This window comes from Ranitomeya variabilis, chromosome 2, assembly GCF_051348905.1.
Source record: "Ranitomeya variabilis isolate aRanVar5 chromosome 2, aRanVar5.hap1, whole genome shotgun sequence".
Taxonomy (NCBI): domain Eukaryota; kingdom Metazoa; phylum Chordata; class Amphibia; order Anura; family Dendrobatidae; genus Ranitomeya; species Ranitomeya variabilis.
In genome coordinates, this window is record NC_135233.1 from 914,545,421 (window position 1) to 914,566,257 (window position 20,837).

General features: G+C 42.0%; 1 protein-coding gene across 1 annotated transcript in view; it reads left to right on the top strand.

The window, feature by feature from the left end:
• LOC143810019 (transient receptor potential cation channel subfamily V member 6-like) overlaps positions 1–20,837 on the top strand; it is a 216,672-nt gene that overhangs the window by 88,695 nt on the left and 107,140 nt on the right. Inside the window, exons 7-9 of the mRNA XM_077292933.1 lie at positions 4,553–4,654; positions 5,046–5,218; positions 7,906–8,052. Coding sequence (XP_077149048.1) covers positions 4,553–4,654; positions 5,046–5,218; positions 7,906–8,052 — 422 coding nt within the window. The remainder of the gene's footprint in view (positions 1–4,552; positions 4,655–5,045; positions 5,219–7,905; positions 8,053–20,837) is intronic.

Sequence of the window (20,837 nt, forward strand, 5' to 3'; positions counted from 1 at the left end):
CTTCCAGCTTTACAATGACCCCCAAACATACAGCCAGGGCAACTAAGGAGTGTCTCCACAAGAAGCATTTCAAAGTCCTGGAGTGGCCTAAACCCAATAGAAAATCTTTGGAGGGAGCTGAAATTCAATGTTGCCCAGCAACAGCCCTGAAATTTGAAAGATCTGGAGAAGATCTGTATGGAAGAGTGAGCCAAAATCCCTGCTGCAGTGTGTGCAGACTTGGTCAAAAACTACAGGAAACATCTGACCTCTGTAAATGCAAACAAAGGTTTCTGTACCAAATATTAAGTTCTGTTTTTCTATTGTATCAAATACTTATTTCAGGCAATACAATATGCAAATGAATTATGTAAAAATTGTTATTTTCTGGATTTTTTTTAAGATTCTGTCTCTCATAGTTGAAGTGTACCTACAATAAAAACTACAGACCTGTCCATTCTTTGTAGGTGGGAAAATTTGCAAAATCAGCAGTGTATCAAATACTTATTTTCCCCACTGTAAGTACTCACAGATTTGGACATATTTTTTGCTAGCATTGTATTAGGTACAGCATATGGGTGACATTAAAATACCTTTGCTACATTTATCTTTGCAGTTGAGTCTGAACCATAGTCAGTCACATTTGCAAAAATGATTTTGTGTTAGACGTCAACTATATGTGTACTCAATATATTGAGGATATGGAAAACAAGAAGATTTTACACCTTTCACATATGACGGTGTCCATATGAGAGATCACATTTTACTGCCCTGGGAATTGTCACCAACCTTTTCTTTGAATGTACTTGAAGTGACCATATTAAAACTATTCAAAGTCTTCCCTTAACTGGGAAAAATGACTTTGGCAATCAAGTCTCATTTTTCACTTACCATAAATATTCATACAACTGTGCCTTCTGTCTCTTCTGCATTTGTGCCAAGTTCATGAGTTGCATTTATTCAGGGTAAAGTATGCAATAATTTCAGCCATTCAGATATACTTAGATCATTGCTCCACATATCCTCGGCAATCAGTTCCCACATTACTTGTCCAAATGATTGTTCATTAGTGTGTAGAAAGCTCTTCATCATTGTGCCATTTACTGCTTTCAAGCCCTTGCTAAATTTTAAATTTAGGTGTCTTTCTCTCTGCTGTGACAGAATGATGGTGAAAGTTATGCCTTTGATAGGATGAATGCCAAATGCAATTTTCGGAGTTTCTGTTTCCAAGCTGTGATATTGTATCAATGGGATGGTTACACTAAAAAGCTAAACTGATTATATACTTCCAGAAACAGACTGCCATACGATTTACATCTGTGCTGGACATGCTTAGTCCCTTGGGTTGCAGATAGGGTCACCTTGGAAAGTATTGCTATTTAAATAGCACATAAATGTTAATGTTATTCTGTATGTCTGAGTCTGTTTTAATATTGATTTCACTTAAAACCAAAAATGCAAGTGTTAAAGAGTAACTAAACTTTGATTGTAATGCTGGATATGTAACATGCAAAATTATTGCAATAGGGTTAATTATCTTATGTTGCAGCCTTCATGAAGAAAATACAGGGTGGGCCATTTATATGGATACACCTGGATGGGCCATTTATAAAGTTTCATTCAAAAATGGCAGACTTCAAAATGGCCGCCATGTTCACCACCCATCTTGAAAAGTTTCCCTCCTCCCATATACTAATATGCCACAAACAGGAAGTTGATATCACCAACCATTCCCATTTTATTTAGGTGTATTCATATACATGGCCCACCCAGGTGTATCCATATAAATGGCCCACCCTGTAGATGCTAAACTGTGCTGAAATGACTGCTGAAGTCCATATTCAATATCAGTTGTACAAATTTACCGATTTCGAGTTTTGGGGGAGTACATTGTGCCTGATCTTTCTTCTAGCAGTGACCGTGAGAGGAGAGGTGGAGCTGAGCATGCTCTGTGAGCTTCCTCCCATTGTGTTTGAATTCCAGAGCCACACAGAATGCTGTGCGGGTGCTACTCCATGCAAATCAGATCTGCTGTCCAGGGTTCTGGGAGGAAAGTGGAGGGGTGCGGGATTCATAGAATACACACGCTGTCTTCTTTATAGCAACCACAGTCAGACGTGAGCAAGAGCAGGGTCTGCACAGTCCTCTCAAAGTGACTGTAAATGATTCTGGAGCCACAGAGAACGTTGTGCCGATCTCCTCTCAGTATGGATGCTATAAAGAAGACAAAGCGCATAAACTTGAAGAATGCTCAACCCCCTCTCTTGCCCTCTTACAAGCATTTGCGCCAGGGCAATGGCCTGCAGGTCTGATTTACCGAGTGCTTCTGCTGCACAGCGCTCTCTGTGGCTCCAGCATCATTATATTTTCAGTGAGACTGTTATGCAAATTCCACACCTGCACTCCTCTTACTGTGGCTGCCAATAGGCAGAGCATGTAAGAGGAAGTGACGGTACCCCTGAAGAACCCCTGTGTGATTTGACCATGCAGGAACAAACTTGCACCAAAATAGTTGCAGGGGAACGAGTTCATGTGCGGGACATGGTCAGGTGCCCTGTATGATGGAGTTCTTGCATGTGAAAGTCCTGCGTACCAAACCGCACTGAAATTTGGGAACAAGCAGAAGAGCAGTGCGGATGTGAGCCAGAGACAACGCTGAAGCCTGTGTGATATGCCACAGCAGGGAGCATGAGCCAGCCAGATGCTGGCCGACGTCGGACAAAGCCCGGGCGACACCCAGTGAATTCCAGAGGGCTGACTATGTGTCCAAGACCAGAACCTGCACCCTATGACAGTCAAGAATCGGAGCCTAGATGACCCCTATCAAGAACTGGGACCCAACCATGTCTTCCCCAGGCCTAGTAGATACCTGCCATCAGTCAAGCATCAAAGATCCATGAGGAGATGGTGACTAAAGTAGGGTGCCTGCAGTTACAGAAGGACAACACTAGTGAGCAAAGCTGTCACTTCCAGCCATAACGTACGGTACAGGGTGGCGGTTGGTACACAGGAAACTCAAAGTTCCTTGATAGACTTTTAAAGAGGACTTGTGGCCTAACAGGAAAACCTGGTGACCCCTGCTAGGGCCATAGTTGCAAGAAGAGCTAGTTTAGTAGCTTCTAGGAGCGAGCGTACTACCCTTGTAGTAAGGTCATAAACATAATTCTTGAGAGACATTTCTCTTATTTTAATTGTATTCTAAAATTCATTGTATGTATTGTCGTATGGTTTACTGCTGCTTACGCTGTTTTATGTTATTAACTATTTCCTAACCACTGTGAATTCTCGCTTATATCAGATAGAAATAAATCGTTCCTTGATTGTTTCCGCCTTGTGCCTCCTGTGCATTGTATTTGGTCTCCTGAATTACAAGTGTGCACACTCTGTTCTCCCCCACTCAAAGACTCTGCTGTCCCCGAATCAAAGTTGATAGATCTGAATACAAGATCTAGTGTATTGATCTTATCAATTGTTCATCATCATCCGTTTTCTGCAAAAAGGCAGCAAAAATACATGGCTCACCTCATAAAACTGGTGTGTGATACATGCTGCTTGTGGTTCGGGCAGCATGCATCTGCTGTCAGGTTCCCTTTAAAATGGGAAAAAATGAGTTACTCTTTAAATCAGAGCTTAAAATACATTGTGTATGCAGCCTGTCGAATCTACAGTATTTGTGAAAGAGCCAGGGACCTAGATGTTAGTGGAGCCAAATGGTGACTGATGGGCAACCATGTCTTCTTAAAACTAAAATTTTATGCAGTTCAATGTTATTTAAAGGGAACCTGTCACCCCCCAAAATCGAAGGTGAGCTAAGCCCACCGGCATCAGGGGCTTATCTACAGCATTCTGTAATGCTGTAGATAAACCCCTGATGTATCCTGAAAGATGAGAAAAAGAGGTTAGATTATACTCACCTGGGCAGGCGGTCCGATCCGATGGGCGTCGCGGTCCGGGGCCTCCTATCTTCATAGGATGACGTCCTATTCTTGTCTTAATGCTGTGGCTCCGGCGCAAGCGTACTTTGTCTGCGCTGTTGAGGGCAGAGCAAAGTACTGCAGTGCGCAGGTGCTGGGCCTCTCTGACCTTTCCCGACGCCTGCGCTCTGCAGTACTTTACTCTGCCCTCAACAGCGCAGACAAAGTACGGCTGCCCCGGAGCTGCAGCATGACGACAAGAAGAGAACGTCATCGTGAGAAGATGGGAGACCCCGGACTGGACTGCCATGCCCATTGGACTGGACTGCAGCGGGACCACCCCTGGGTGAGTATAATCTACCTCTTTGTCTCATCTTTCAGGATACACCGGGGGCTTATCTACAGCATTACAGAATGCTGTAGATAAGCCCCTGATGCTGGTGGGCTTAGCTCACCTTTAATTTTGGGGGTGACAGGTTCCCTTTAAAATAATTCTGTAGTTATGTACTTGTTGTGTACAGATTGATAAATTTTGTGCATAGTATTAGTAACTTAAGAAGTTTTACTATTATTTCTTTTTAGAGCACAATTGCTTCCATGGTGTATTATATATATTTATATTTCTCAATATAATGTTGCATACTTCTTTACTTCTCTAGGAGAATATCCATTATCATTTGCAGCATGCACAGGGAATGAAGAAATCACAAAACTCCTGCTTGTAAAGTATGGTGCACCTGTTACTGCTCAAGACTCACTTGGTACATTCTTTTTTACTTTATTTTAAGTAGTACTGACTTTGTTTCACAGCTGATGAAATATACGGTACTCATTTAACTTGCAAATTGCATAGCTGTTAAAGCTTTTCCAAAATATATTGCATCCAAAATCTGTCAAATATATTCTGCTTTATGTAACTATAAGGTATAGAAGTGAAGTGATGAGAGCAGGATTTAGTGTCCTAAAATTTTAACCACTACTATATGGTAGAGGAAATGACAGGTTTGAGTTTTTATTATCTGCAACACTTGTTACTAAGACACATCTACCCCTAGATCAGATACTACATCGTGACAATTGTTAGTTTTATTTTCCATAGGGAAGGCACTAGGTGAAATAAATATATTTTACATCTGCACTGATTTGTTTCAGGGAACACTGTGTTTCATACGCTAGTCCTGCAACAAAATAAAGAGCTGGCCTGTCACATGTACGACTGGATCCTAGACCTTGTGCCACTCAAGGATTCTCGGTGCGCGGAGCATTTGGAAAATAATGATGGCTTTACTCCATTAAAGCTGGCAGCCAATGAAGGAAACATTGAAGTTAGTCACTAAACTCTTCAATTATTCATCTGATCTGCTATTCTGACTATAAGTAGTGGCTGTCTTTTTACTTTAACTTTCCAAAATCCCATTTTCTTGGGAGACCATAAATAATGCAGTGTGCCAACACATATGAGAGATGTGTGCTGGATATCTGGAAAGAAAATTATTTTGACATTGAGAAATGTTTAAAAATATGTATTTATAATTCAGAAACCATTATATCTTTTTTTTCTGAGATTTAAGGCAAATATGCAAAAAGGGATTTAGTCAAAATTCCAAATGCCCAATTGTTAAAGTCATTCTATACACACTATTTTTTTTTTTTACCATTATAGAAATTATTTCATACTCTGGAGTGTTGGAATAGGCAGGAATTAAACAGCTAATAAATGCAGTGATTAAGTGTTCTCAGTGGTCACCAGCTTTCTATGAAGAATATTGGAGATACAGTGGGTAAGGAAAGTATTCAGACCCCTTTAAATTTTTTACTCTGTTTCCTTGCAGCCATTTGGCAAATTAAAAAAAGTTAATTTTTGTTCTCATTAATGTACACTCTGCACCCCATCTTGACTGAAAAAAACCCAGAAATGTAGAAATTTTTGCAAATTTATTAAAAAAGAAAGACTGAAATATCATATGGTCATGAGTATTCAGACCCTTTGCAACAAGTTTTTCACACCTGGATTTGGGGATCCTCTGCCATTCTTCCTTGCAGATCCTCTCCAGTTCCGTCAGGTTGGATGGTGAATGTTGGTGGACAGCCATTTTGAGGTCTCTCCAGAGATGCTCAATTGGGTTTAGGTCAGGGTTCTGGCTGGGCCAGTCAAGAATGATCACAGAGTTGTTCTGAAGCCACTCCTTTGTTGTTTTAGCTGTGTGCTTAGGGTCATTGTCTTGTTGGAAGGTGAACCTTCGGCCAAGTCTGAGGTCCAGAGCACTCTGAAAATGGTTTTCATCCAGGCTATCTCTGTACTTGGCCGCATTCATGTTTCCTTCAATGACAACAAGTCGTCCTGACCTGCAGCTGAAAAACACCCCCATAGCATGTTTCTCTGTTGGGATTGTATTGGGCAGGTGATGAGCAGTGTCTGGTTTTCTCCACACATACTATGTAGAACTATCACCAAAAAAAGTCTGTCTTCGTCTCATCAGACCAGAGAACCTTATTTATCATAGTCTGGGAGTCCTTCATGTGTTTTTTAGCAAACTTTAGGCGGGCTTTTATATGTCTTGCACTGAGCAGAGGCTTCCGTCAGGTTACTCTGTCATAAAGGCCTGAATGGGTGGAGGGCTGTAGAGACAGTTGGGACCTTTCTCCCATCTCCTTATTGCATCTCTGGAGCTCAGCCACAGTGATCTTGGATTTCTTCTTTACCCCTCTCACCAAAGCTCTTCTCCCATGATTCCTCAGTTTGGCTCGAGGCCAGGTCTAGGAAGACTTCTGGTGGTCCCAAACTTCTTCCATTTAAGGATTATGGAGCCCACTGTGCTCTTAGGAACCTTGAGTACTGCAGAAATTCTGTTGTAACCTTGGCCAGATCTGTGCCTTGCCACAATTCTGTCTCTGAGCTGCTTAGCCAGTTCCTTTGACCTCATGATTCTCATTTGGTCTGACATGCTCTGTGGGCTGTGAGGTCTCATATAGACAGGTGTGTACCTTTCCAAATCAAGTGCTATCAGTTTAATTAAACACAACTGCACTCCAATGAAGGAGTAGAACCATCTCAAAGAGGATCACAAGGAAATGGACAACATGTGACTTAAATATGAGTGTCTGAGCAAAGGGTCTGAATACTTATGACCATGTGATATTTCAGTTTTTATTTTTTAATACATTTGCAAAATTACTACATTTCTGTTTTTTTCAGTCAACATGGGGTGCAGAGTGTACATTAATGAGAACAAAAATGAACCTTTTTGAATTTACCAAATGACTGCAATGAAAAAAGAGTTAAAAATGTAAAGTGGTCTGAATACTTTCCGTACCCACTGTATAATTTCATGCCAATCATTTGTATCGTATTTGGCATGGGATTGTAAAATCCTTTTTCTATCTGCAGCAGGGACAGGAAACCTTGCTCAGCAGGTCATCTAGCAGTCTCAAATCCTCAAAGAGAAAACTGGCACCTAGCTCAGCAGGCGATCAAGCCTCAAAAGGCTGTGAGTGACAGATTTCACAACTTGAGCCAGCTAAGCTCGGGACAAATGCTTGCTGGCAATATAGAGTCATGTTGAATCAAAGCTGCCAAATAAATCTTCTAGAACATTCTAGAAACTTATTTCCATAAGATGTTATGGAGATTCTATACCTGCTAGCTGTGTACCTGCTTGCCGTAAATGTAATCAAGACCTTGCAGAGCTGGTATGTAACACTGTCCTTCTCAGCTATGCTATTATACAGTATTTACTCTCCTCCATGGATCTCCATGTTTCCTTTCAAACTCTCCTTTGTGTTCCTTTCCTTACTTCTCCATGTTTTCAGTCCAACGATCAGAAGCTTCTCACCTATCCTATGGAAAGGTGACACATTTCTTCATGAGGTTAATCACTAATTAGCCATTAGTCAGTATGGCTATTCAATGAAATGGCCTTGTCTGGATCAACTCCAAATAATTTGTGGATATTCCCTTCAATATATTAGCAGACGTATACAGATTTATTGCTCAATATAATTTCTATCACAGATGTTCAGCTATCTTGTTAAGCGGCAAAAGAACGTGTATTGGACAATAGGAACAATATCATACTGCATATATGACTTGACAAATATTGATACATGGATGACTCAAAAATCAGTTTTGGATATCATTGCCTCCAGCCAAAAACCCCAGGTAAACGCCCCGTATATTCTGTTAGATAAATACCTGTATTATTTTCATTGAATAGACTAGGTTATATAATATTATATATTTACTTACTAGTAATTTTTATGGAACTTAAAGGGGTTCCCACAAACAAAGCACATTTTAATCAATAGACTTTGGAATAATATTAACTTTGCACAATATGGATTTATTTAAAAAATGTTCCTGTGTTGAGATAGTCTTATGAAATAATGTGCCTCTGCTATGTACTGTGTAATGGCTGTGTCTAATCATGCAGAGCTGCTCCAGTTTATGGTCGGCACATCCCACAGACAATTGCATACACAGGGAAAATAGCAGAGGTTCACATCTGTTATTTTCTGAGGAAACACATTTCTTGCCTGTTTTATCACAGGAGCAAGTGTTTTTGCTGCATCTCCAGCCCTCTGAACTCTTCATAAATCAAGTTAGTAATGTAGGAGCTACAGCAAGCCCTGACATTATATGTCACTGACTTGATTTATGAAGAGCTAAGAAAGCTAACTCGGCACAAATATTTGCTGCTGTGATAAAACAGGCAGGGAAATGTGTTACCTGAGAAAGGTGCAGCTGTAATCCCTTGCTGTTTTGTCTGTATACTCACTTAACATCGATGACTTCTGCTTAATCACCTGGCCAGGAGCTGTAGTATGGAGCTTTGGAGCAGCTCAGCATTGTCTGGCACACAAATATCAGTATATAGCAGAGGCACATTTATAAGATTATCTCAGCAGCGGAACATTTTTCTTTAATGGATCCAATTGTGGAACTTGTTATTATTCAAAGATCTATTGCTTAAAATGTACTTTTTGCATCTATTGCAAAACTATAATTCTATATGCTTGAGGTTGTAGTTTTAATAGAAAAGAAAAAGCATGCTGGGAGTTGTAGTTTTGTAGCTATACATTGGGGACCACCCTAAAAACATTTGGTCATCTGAGCTGTTTCTATGACATGCTTATGATTTTCATTTAACTGATGTTTTGTATATTATGCATGTACTGTATATTAAGTTTTGCGTGCAAATCTAGTTTTGTGTCTGTCCATAAAGCATACTTATGACTTTAGTTGGAAAAACTAAAATGATAGTAGTTTTTCCCTTCGTCCACTAATTTAGTAACATAGTTATTAAGGTTGAAGGAAGACTTTAAGTCCATCTAGTTCAACCCATAGCCTAACCTAACATGCCCTAACATGTTGATCCAGAGGAAGGCAAAAAAAAACCATATGGCAAAGAGTAAGCTCCACCATGGGGAAAAAAAATTCCTTCCCAACTCCACATACGGCAATCAGACTAGTTCCCTGGATCAACGCCCTATCAAGGAATCTAGTATATATAACCTGTACCATTATACTTTTCAAGAAAAGCATCCGGTCCCCTCTTAAATTTTAGTAATGAATCAGTCATTACAGCATTATACGGCAGAGAGTTCCATAGTCTCACTGCTCTTACAGTAAAGAATCCGTGTCTGTTATTATGCTTAAACCTTCTTTCCTCCAGACGTTGAGGATGCCCCCTTGTCCCCGTCTCAGGTCTACGAGTAAAAAGGTCATTAGACTGTCCCCTCATATATAAATATGTTATAAAGTAGAGGGTCCAATACTGACCCCTGTGGTACCCCACTGCTAACCGCTACCCAGTCCAAGGGTGCTCCATTAATAAGCACCCTTTGTTTCCTATCCCTGAGCCAGCTCTTAACCCACTTACACATATTTTCCCCTATCCCCATTATTCTCATTTTATGTATCAACCTTTTGTGTGGCACCGTATCAAAAGCTTTTGAAAAGTCCATATACACTACATCTACTGGGTTCCTTTGGTCCAGTCCGGAACTTACCTCTTCATAGAAGCTGATCAAATTAGTCTGACATGAACGGTCCCTAGTAAACCCATGTTGACATTGGGTCATGAGGTTATTCCTCTTCAGATACTCCAGTATAGCATCCCTTAGAATGCCCTCCAGGATTTTACCCACAGTTGAGATTAAGCTTACTGGCCTATAATTTCCGAGTTCAGTTTTTGTCCCCTATTTGAATATTGACACCACATTTGCTATACGCCAGTCCTGTGGTACAGACCCTGTTATTATGGACTCTTTAAAGGCTAAAAATAATGGTCTATCAATGACTGTTCTTAGTTCCTGCAGTACTCGGGGGGTGTATCCCATCTGGGCCCGGAGATTTGTCAATTTTAATGATTTTTAGATGCCGCCGTACTTCCTGCTGGGATAAGCAGATGACATTTAATCGGGAATTTTTGTTATCACTGACCATATTGTCTGCCATGGGATTTTCTTGTGCAAATACTGTTGAAAAATGGGTATTATACCTACCGATAATTCGGTTTCCAGGAGTCCATCCTGACAGCACATTGGAGGACGTCCTCCTTGCAGGGGCAGGAAATACAACACGAGAGGTTAAAAGGTCCCACTCCGCCCCCTTTCCCTCAGTGTTTTGACAAGTACCACACCATGGATAGATATACTTTGAAATTTTTATTAACCAAACATATTACAGCATATGCACTGGCATGAATAGGGGGGGAAATAACGGTGCTGTCAGGATGGACTCCTGGAAACCGAATTATCGGTAGGTATAATACCCATTTTCCAGGACGTCCCCCTGACAGCACATTGGAGAATACCAAAGAAAAACTCCTTTAGGGTGGGACAACTGCTTGGAGAACTTTTCTCCCATATGACACTTGCTGAGCTGCCATCACATCTAATTTATAGTGCCTACAAAATGTGTTTACCCTGGCCCAAGTTGCGGTCTTGCAAATCTGATCTAGGGACGCTCCTGCCCGTTCAGCCCATGATGCTGAAACAGCCCTAGTAGAGTGCGCTTTTATCCCTGTTGGGCAAGCTAATCCTTCTGATGAGTAGGCTTTTGAAATTATGGTCGTGATCCATCTAGCTATTGAAGCCTTGGACGCTTTTTTACCCTTATTCTTACCCCCAAAAAGAATAAAAAGATTAGGATCTTTCCTCCAGGGGCTAGTGGCCTCTAGATAGTTTAATACTGCCCACCTAACATCAAGGGAGTGTAAAGTCTGTTCTTTTTCATTAGCAGGGTTCTCACAAAAGGACGGTAAAATTATCTCCTGGTCACGGTTTTTAGCTGAGGCTATTTTAGGGATAAAAGCTGGATCTAATTTCAGAATTATATGGTCCTCTCTAACTTGAAGGTATGGATCCTTGATAGAAAGAGCCTGAATTTCACCTATACGTTTAGCAGTTGTAATTGCTACTAAAAAGGCCGTTTTCCAGGTACGTATTGAAATGGGCATGTCCTCCTCGAGAGTATAAGGATCTTTACATAGAGCCCTGAGGACCAGATTTAAGTCCCATGTAGGAGCTAGTTGTCTTAAAGTAGGACGTAATCTCTGGATAGCTCTAACAAATCTAATTATCCAGGGGTGGGAGGCCAACGGATAATCTAAGAAGGTACTGAGGGCCGAAATCTGGACTTTAATTGTACTCGGCCTGAGCCCCAAGTTAAAGCCAGTCTGTAAAAAATTTAAGACTCTAGGAACATCCAAAGCTCCCGGTATCACGACCGACCTGCCACTTTCCAAACAGAATTTCCTCCAGATCTTGTGGTAGATGGCTGTGGTCACAGGCTTCCTACTAGCCTGGATGGTTGTGATTACTTCATCTGAAAGACCTCTGGATTTCAAGATGTCCCTTTCAGGATCCATGCTGATAGATGTAATCTCTCTGGGTCCTGATGCAAAACCGGCCCCTGATGAATGATATTCTTCCATACCGGGAGTCTGATAGGATCTTTCACTGTCATAGCTCCCAACAACGGGAACCAACTTCTCTTTGGCCAGAATGGCACAATCGTCAGCACCGTTGCCTGGTCCTCTTGAATCTTCCTGAGCACTACTGGAATAAGTGCTATTGGAGGAAAAGCGTAAGACAGAGGTTCGTTCCATGTTTGGCTTAGGGCATCAACTGCTTCCGGCATGTCTGAAGGGTTGAGTGAATAAAATCTGGCCACCTTCGAATTTTTCCTTATGGCGAATAAGTCTATCCTGGGCGTTCCCCAACGATGACATAGTATTTGAAACATTTCTTGATTTAATTCCCACTCGGTTGGATAAACTTTCTTTCTGCTTAGATAGTCGGCTGGGATGTTTTGGGATCCTTCTAGATGCACTGCTGTTATTGATAGAACCACGTTCTCTGCCCAGGAAAATATTCTTTGCGCTAGATTTTGAAGCGCCCTGTGTCTGGACCCGCCTTGATGTCTCAAAAAGGATACTGCTGTCACGTTGTCTGATAAAATCTTTACGTGTTTGTCCTTTAGACATGAGTAGTTTCTTCTGAGGGCTTCCCAAGCTGCATATAGCTCTCTGTAATTTGATGACATCCGACTGATTTCTTCGGGCCACTTGCCCTGAAAGAATCTTCCTTCCAAGTGTGCTCCCCATCCCCACTGACTTGCGTCCATGGTGATTACCACACAAGGGGATGATATCCAAGGGATGCCCATTTTTAAATTGTAGTCCTGGGTCCACCATCGTAGAGATTTTCTTGCCTTCATTGAAAGGAGCATCCTCCTGTCTAGTGATGAACGAGAACGATCCCACACCGAGAGTACTTGCTCTTGTAAAGGTCTTGAGTGCGCCTGAGCCCATCTGACACACGGGATGCAAGCTGTCATCTTCCCCAAGATCTCCATGGCCATTCTTATCGTAAGTGGTCTTTTTTGGAACCGTAGAATCATTTTATTAGAGAGATTCGTTTGTCCCTTGGCAAGAAGGATTGTCTGGTTGTAGAATCCAGGAGTACTCCCAGAAAGATCTTTCGGGTCTCTGGCCTTAGATGAGACTTTTTCCGGTTTACCACCCATCCTAGGTGTTCCAAAACTGCTATAACCCGATCTCTGTGTTGCAGCAGAATGACCTCTGTCCGTGCTACGATGAGAAAATCGTCCAAGTACGGAATTATTGTTATTCCTTGGTTTCTTAGGAAAGCCACTACTTCTGCTACTAATTTCGTGAAAATTCTTGGAGCCGATGCAAGACCGAACGGGAGGCATTGAAATTGGAAGTGACAGGTTTGGTCCGGAAAACTCACCGAGAATCTCAGAAGCTCCTGAGATGAGGGGTGAATTGGAACCTGATAATACGCACTCTTCAAATCGAGAGTGCACATTACCGAATCCTTGTTTATCAGGTGAATGGTTGACCTGATTGATTCCATTCTGAATTTTTTGTACCTGACGTATGCATTCAGAGGTTTCAAATTTATTATTGTACGGGACCCTCCCGACGCTTTTGGAATTGAAAATAGGGAGGAATAATGACCTGTGCCTAGTTCCGGAACGGGAACCCGAACTATAACCCGGGATTTGTACAGATCTTGTAGGTCTGAGAACATTGGGGAATTTGTAGCTACCACTGTTGGTGCAATAACCCTTTGCGGTACGCAGGAAATCAGCTCTATTCTGTAACCGTCTGAGATTATTTTGAGGACATAACTGTTGTCTGATATCTGATTCCAGTGACTTAAAAAGAAGCTTAGTCTCCCGCCTATGCCTATGGCGTCATTGCTTTCTTGGTCTATAACTTGAACCAAAAAGGGAGGGTCTTCCCCTCCTGTTCTGGGCGTAAGAACTCCTAAATGTTCCTCTGCCTGATCTCCACTGCTCTCTATACTCCGGTTGTCTGCATGGGGGAGGGGGGGGGAAGTGGCCTTCTCCGAAAGGGCTGAAACCTCCTAGGTTAATCCTCAGGGAACCCTTTTTTACTGTCAGCTGCAGATTCTAGAATGTCATCTAAAGCCTGACCAAATATTCTAGAGCCTGTGAATGGGATGGCACACAATTTATTTTTGGATGCATTATCCCCCGACCAAGATCTAAGCCAAATGGCCCTTCGGGCTGCATTTGACAGAGAGCTATTTCTAGCCGCGAATCTAACTGATTCAGCCGAAGTGTCAGCCATGAAGGCCGTGGCTGACTTTATGATAGGTAGGGATGAAATTATATCAGCCCTTGGTGTTTTATTAATCAAATGTTCTTCCAATTGTTCCATCCATAGGAACATGGATCTTGCTACTGACGTGGCTGCGATGTTAGTCTTTATTAAAGCTGCTGAAGTCTCCCAGGCTCGACGTAACAGGATATCCGCTTTGCGGTCCATTGCATCCTTGAGGCTAGAAGAATCCTCAAAAGGTATGGATGTCTTCTTTGCCACCTTGGCTATGGGGACATCTACAGTTAGGTCCATATATATTTGGACAGAGACAACATTTTTCTAATTTTGGTTACAGACATTACCACAATGAATTTTAAACAAAACAATTCAGATGCAGTTGAAGTTCAGACTTTCAGCTTTCATTTGAGGGTATCCACATTAAAATCGGATGAAGGGTTTAGGAGTTTCAACTCCTTAACATGTGCCACCCTGTTTTTAAAGGGACCAAAAGTAATTGGACAATTGACTCCAAGGCTATTTCATGGGCAGGTGTGGGCAATCCCTTCGTTATGTCATTCTCAATTAAGCAGATAAAGGGCCTGGAGTTGATTTGAGGTGTGGTGTTTGCATTTGGAAGGTTTTGCTGTGAAGTAAACATGCGGTCAAAGGAGCTCTCCTTGCAGGTGAATCAAGCCATCCTTAAGCTGTGAAAACAGAGAAAAAACCCATCCGAGAAATTGCTACAATATTAGGAGTGGCAAAATCTACAGTTTGTTACATCCTGAGAAAGAAAGAAAGCACTGGTGAACTCATCAATGCAAAAAGACCTGGGCGCCCACGGAAGACAACAGTGGTGGATGATCGCAGAATAATCTCCATGGTGAGGAGAAATCCATTCACAACAGCCAACCAAGTGAACAACACTCTCCAGGAGGTCGGCGTATCAATATCCAAATCTACCATAAAGAGAAGACTGCATGAAAGTAAATACAGAGGGTTCACTGCACGGTGCAAGCCACTCATAAGCATCAAGAATAAAAAGGCTAGACTGAACTTTGCTAAAAAACATCTAATAAAGCCAGCACAGTTCTGGAAGAACATTCTTTGGACAGATGAAACCAAGATCAACCTCTACCAGAATGATGGAAAGAGAAAAGCATGGCAAAGGCGTGGTACAGCTCATGACCCAAAGCATACCACATCATCTGTAAAACACGGCGGAGGCAGTGTGATGGCTTGGGCATGCATGGCTGCCAGTGGCACTGGGTCACTAGTGTTTATTGATGATGTGACACAGGACAGAAGCAGCCGAATGAATTCTGAGGTATTCCGAGACATACTGTGTGCTCAGATCCAGCCAAATGCAGCCAAACTGATTGGTCGTCGTTTCATACTACAGATGGACAATGACCCAAAACATAAAGCCAAAGCAACCCAGGAGTTTATTAAATCAAAGAAGTGGAATATTCTTGAATGGCCAAGTCAGTCACCTGATCTCAACCCAATTGAGCATGCATTTCACTTGTTAAAGACTAAACTTCAGACAGAAAGGCCCACAAACAAACAGCAACTGAAAACCACCACAGTGAAGGCCTGGCAGAGCATCAAAAAGGAGGAAACACAGCGTCTGGTGATGTCCATGAGTTCAAGACTTCAGGCAGTCATTGCCAACAGAGGGTTTTCAACCAAGTACTAGAATTGAACATTTTAGTTAAAATTATTGAATCTGTCCAATTACTTTTGGTCCCTTTAAAAACAGGGTGGCACATGTTAAGGAGTTGAAACTCCTAAACTCTTCATCCAATTTTAATGTGGATACCCTCAAATGAAAGCTGAAAGTCTGAACTTCAACTGCATCTGAATTGTTTTGTTTAAAATTCATTGTGGTAATGTGGTTTATAACCAAAATTGGAAAAATGTTGTCTCTGTCCAAATATATATGGACCTAACTGTACTTTAGGAATTTCTTCCCATGTCTTGATCTCTTCTGGATCGAATGGAAGACGATTTTTAAACTCTCTCGACATCACCAATCTACGTTCCGCATCTTTCCATTCCTGAGATATCATTCGACGAATATGGTCGCTCACCGGAAACACTGTTCGTTCTTGATATGTGAGACCTCCGAACATCTGATCTTGTCTAGATCTTGGACGTGGATCTTCCTTTATCTGCATGGTACTTCTGACCGCTTGAACCAGCTCTTCTGTGTCTTCTACTGGAAAGTAATACCTTCTCCCTTGCTCCTGTTCTTCCAATGGCAATTCTCCTTCTTCCTGGTCAAAATCTCTGTATTCCGACTCCGCTTCCGAAGAACCCTCCTGGTCTTCCTGTTCTGGATCCCTTCTTGGTCTCTTACGGGCTGGACTCGGACTGCCCATATCCCGTTGCGACATAGAGGCCAAAGAACTTTGGATCTCCTCACGGATTAGACTCCTCATCTCCGATAACATTGCTGGTTGTTCATCTCTGACAACCTTAGTGATACAAGAACTGCAGAGAGCTTTCTTGTATGCTTCTGCAAGCTTCACATTACATATGGAGCACCTCTTAGATTTTGTCAACACTTTGCCCGACTTTTTTGCCTGAGAGAGGGGAGTCTGAGTGGCCTCTTTATCCTATAATAAGAATAAGAATGGCTCAGTGTGCGTGCGGGCGTATATAGGTAGTCTGCGCACTGCGCACTTACCCCTGTCTCCTCATTTCTGTCCTCCACACTCTCTGTTGAGAAATGCCCCATATAAATATGTGACTTTATCAAACAAATGAGGGATATAAACAAAAATGTCCATAAACATAATATTGCTACTCACAGGGTTCCTCCACCAGGATAGGAAGTCCCATAGGAAGCATATAAGGGGTGTGTAAATCTTACACTAATCCAAAGGGATACAAAAAGTATCAAACACACCACTCAAGAGATGGTATAAAAGAGTGACAATTTTTATTGAAAATACACATATACTACAGTAATTGATAAAAACAAAAATAACAAAAGACCAGTAAGAGGAAGGATAATACCCGAGTAAAGTGCACAAAGACTGAAGACATGAGGTAGATAGTAGTAGTAGTACAGGCTATGGGGATGAAATAAATATCCATACTGGACTAACTCCTTAGTGAACTGCATAAGGAGTGGCCATCTTAGCCAAAATATAAAGTGCCAATGCAAAGTGCCAATGCAAAAGAAAGCTAGTATGGTTGTATATACATACCCATGGAATCCGCCTGTCTATCCTCAGCCTCACAAAGGAACCCCGACGCGCGTTTCGCGTTTTCCGCTTTATCAAGGGGAGAGAGATTGTGCATGTCCTGTCTTTACTGCAAGCTCCAATTTATAGTGCATAGTGATTACTGCACCTGCTAGCATTATGTCGCGCATGGCACCGCCGCCTCCGGTTCCTGACCATCGCTGTTTCCGGCACTCACAATCGGCGTGCGGGGAGGAAATCCTCCATGACGTCATGTCCGCACAGCCGATGGTAAAGAGGCCTTCAACAACATGGTGGTTCCCGGGCGCGATGCGCATGCGCGTCACCATTTTGTTAGGGTCACCCTTCAGGCAGATGAAATAACTAGCCGATCATGCAGGCATAACAGCCCGGGCCCCAGCGATAAGGACCGCATCATATAAAGGAAGAAGAAAAGGGAGGTAACACCACCACCATATGAAAAAACATTCTTATATAGATACTTTAGGGAACATCCCATATCAAAAACATCATATCACAAATAATGAGAGTACACATATGACAGGAGAACAATATTATAATATCATCGCAAAAAAGTCCACATTTCAGCTCTCCATGTCCCCAAATCATGATTTATGCGTATTTCTCAGATTAAAAGATGCAATAGTATTCTCTTCCGATGCAGAACATTGATTAACACGGATATCATGGTGATATGAAGTAGCAGATGTTTCAGGCCAGAATATTTATTATTGGGCAAGTTTCCAAACTTATTACTAAAAATAAAAAACATAAAGGAGAAAAAAAGAGAACAATTAAAGACAAGAACACAAAAATTTAAATTTAAAAAGCAGAGATCTATAAAAATGGAGCGAAACTCAGTTTCTCATTGAGCCCTACAGGGGACATAGTACCGAGTTCCACAGTCCACCTTGTTTCCATTTGTGCTAATAACTGCTTCAAGTTGCCCCCTCTGATCCCCCCATGGATCCTATCAATGCCTTTAACCTTAAGGCCTCGGGGGTCAGAGTTATGGTGTAGTAAAAAGTGTTTGGGCAGCGTTTTTAGCATAGACACATCCTCCACCTCTTTCGCAGCCAAGATGTCCCTCACATGTTCTCTTACTCTAATGCGCAATTCCCTAGTTGTTAAACCAATATAGATTTTGGAACAGGGGCACTGCGCAAAGTATACAACATATGAGGTGGTGCAGGATATATAATGAACAATATTGTATTCATGCGTCCCCACAGCATTTTTGAAGGTCTTGGCCCTTATAATATTGGATAGATTACATGCCATACAGTTCCCACACGGGAAACAGCCCCATTTCTGCTTGGAGTTACCAAAAAAACTCTTGTGTGAAGCCACATAGTGACTTCTCACCAATTGATCCTTGAGATTTTTGCTCCTTCTAGCAGTAATAAGAGGTCTTGTGGAAATTTCTTTATTTAATATGGGATCGGTTTGAAGAACAGGCCAATGTCTATTGAGAATCTGGCGCATGGTGTCCCACTGACAGTTAAATGTTGATATAAACCTGACTTGGGTATCACCTTTGTTGGTTTGAGCGCCAGACCCACATAGCAATTGCTGACGTGGGGTATATTTAGCACGGTGATAACCACGCTTAATATATCTCTGGCTATATCCTCTTTCTGAAAAACGATTTTTTAGATCCTTGGCCTGCTCTTCAAACCTGTCCACCGTAGAGCATGTACGTTTTGCTCTAAGAAATTGGCCAATGGGGATGGCTTTAATGGTTGAATGAGCATGTCCTGAGGAGGCATGAAGAAAAGAGTTGACAGATGTTTCTTTCCTGAAGATGTCAGTATGGACAGATCCCCAGTCGTCAACTGATAAAGCAATATCTAAGAAATCAATCTTACGTTCATGCCATTTATAAGAAAGCCTAATATTATAGGCATTATTATTCAAAAATGACATGAACTTCTCCAGTTCCGGGACCGGTCCCTGCCAAATAATGAGAAGTTCATCAATATAACGAAACCAGCACTGCACATGGTCGGCGGCGCATGCCCCGTCCACACCAAAAACCTCCCTCTCCCAAAATCCAAGGAAGAGGTTGGCGTAGGCGGGCGCACACGCCGCCCCCATGGCAGTGCCGCGCTTCTGCAGGTAAAACCGGTCCCTGAAAGTGAAGAAATTATGATGTAATACAAATTGTAATAGTTCAAGCAAAAGATCAACAAAGGATCCGTCCAGACTGCTCATCTCCAGGAAATATCGTGCGGCCTCAATACCATGTTGATGGTCAATGCACGTGTAAAGGGACTCGACGTCTGCGGTGACAAGGAGCATGTCAGAGTCCAAACAAAGACCATCAACCCTCACCAAGACATCCGCAGAGTCCCTGACATAGGAGGGCAGCGTTTTGACCAAAGGTTTCAAATAATAATCGATAAATTTACACACAGGGTCGCACAGCCCTCCCATGCCAGAGACTATGGGACGCCCAGGTGGGTCGACCGGATCCTTGTGGACCTTCGGAAGGAGGTAAAAAGTCGGGACCTTTGGAAATTTCGTCATTAAACCATCCAGAATTTTTTTTGGGATAAGCCCTTTTTCCCAGGCCTGGGTCAAGATGGTATCGAGCAGATGTGAGAAAGCGGTCATGGGGTTATGAGGAAGCATCGAATAGTAATTTTTATCTTTAAGTTGTTTCAATGCTTCCTTTTCATACTTATCAGTTGGCCAGATCACGACATTTCCCCCCTTGTCCGCTGATTTAATTACCACGTCATCTAATAATTTTAGTTGTTTAAGAGCGCGTCTGTACTCGGGACCAAGGTTATCCCGTCTTATTTTAGTCGATATTTTTCTAAAATCCTCAGTCACCAGACGCGCAAAGATATCAATCTGTGGGCAAACGGACAAAGGGGGAAACGTCCTAGATCTGGGCACAACAGCATTCGGAAACCCCACCGCATTATCACCATCCTGCTCGTTTAATAGGCCCTCCAATACCTCTAATGCCTCCAGCTCAGTGTCACCACAGACGTCGACATCCCCGCCAGACCGATGGTGTAGCCTCCTCAGGACAAGCTTGCGGCAAAAAAGGTGGAGATCCTTTACCGCTGTAAAATAATGAAAATTGTTAGTAGGAGAAAAGGATAAACCAAGACCAAGAACCTCCAATTGTGCTTGGGATAACGTGTGTGATGAAAGATTGATTACCTCCAAGTTATTACGAGCACTGCGGGTTTTCTTGTAATATTGTTGTGGAGGAGTAATTATCCCTTTATTGAATTTATTATTTCTCCTGGGATTTCTGGAGCTTGATGATGTAGGTAAATTTTCAACCGGGGGGGCACTGGCACTAGATCTTAATTCCTCCGCAGACATGGCGGATGACACTGACCCTGACCTTGACCAGTTCATTCGTCCAGTTTTATTAGTTCTCCTCCATCTATATACTGTCTTATTCTGGGAATCAAGATTATCCCGCTGAAATTTACGAGATTTTACAGTCACCATCTCTTTTTCCCACTTTTGAAAACATAACTCAATATCTTTATTAAATTCCTCCAGTGCCACCCCTGATAATTCTTTTTTAAGATCATTTTGAACATCTTCAATATCTTTTTCGATGTCTTTCAATTTGGCATCATCTATTTGCATCAAGATCTCCA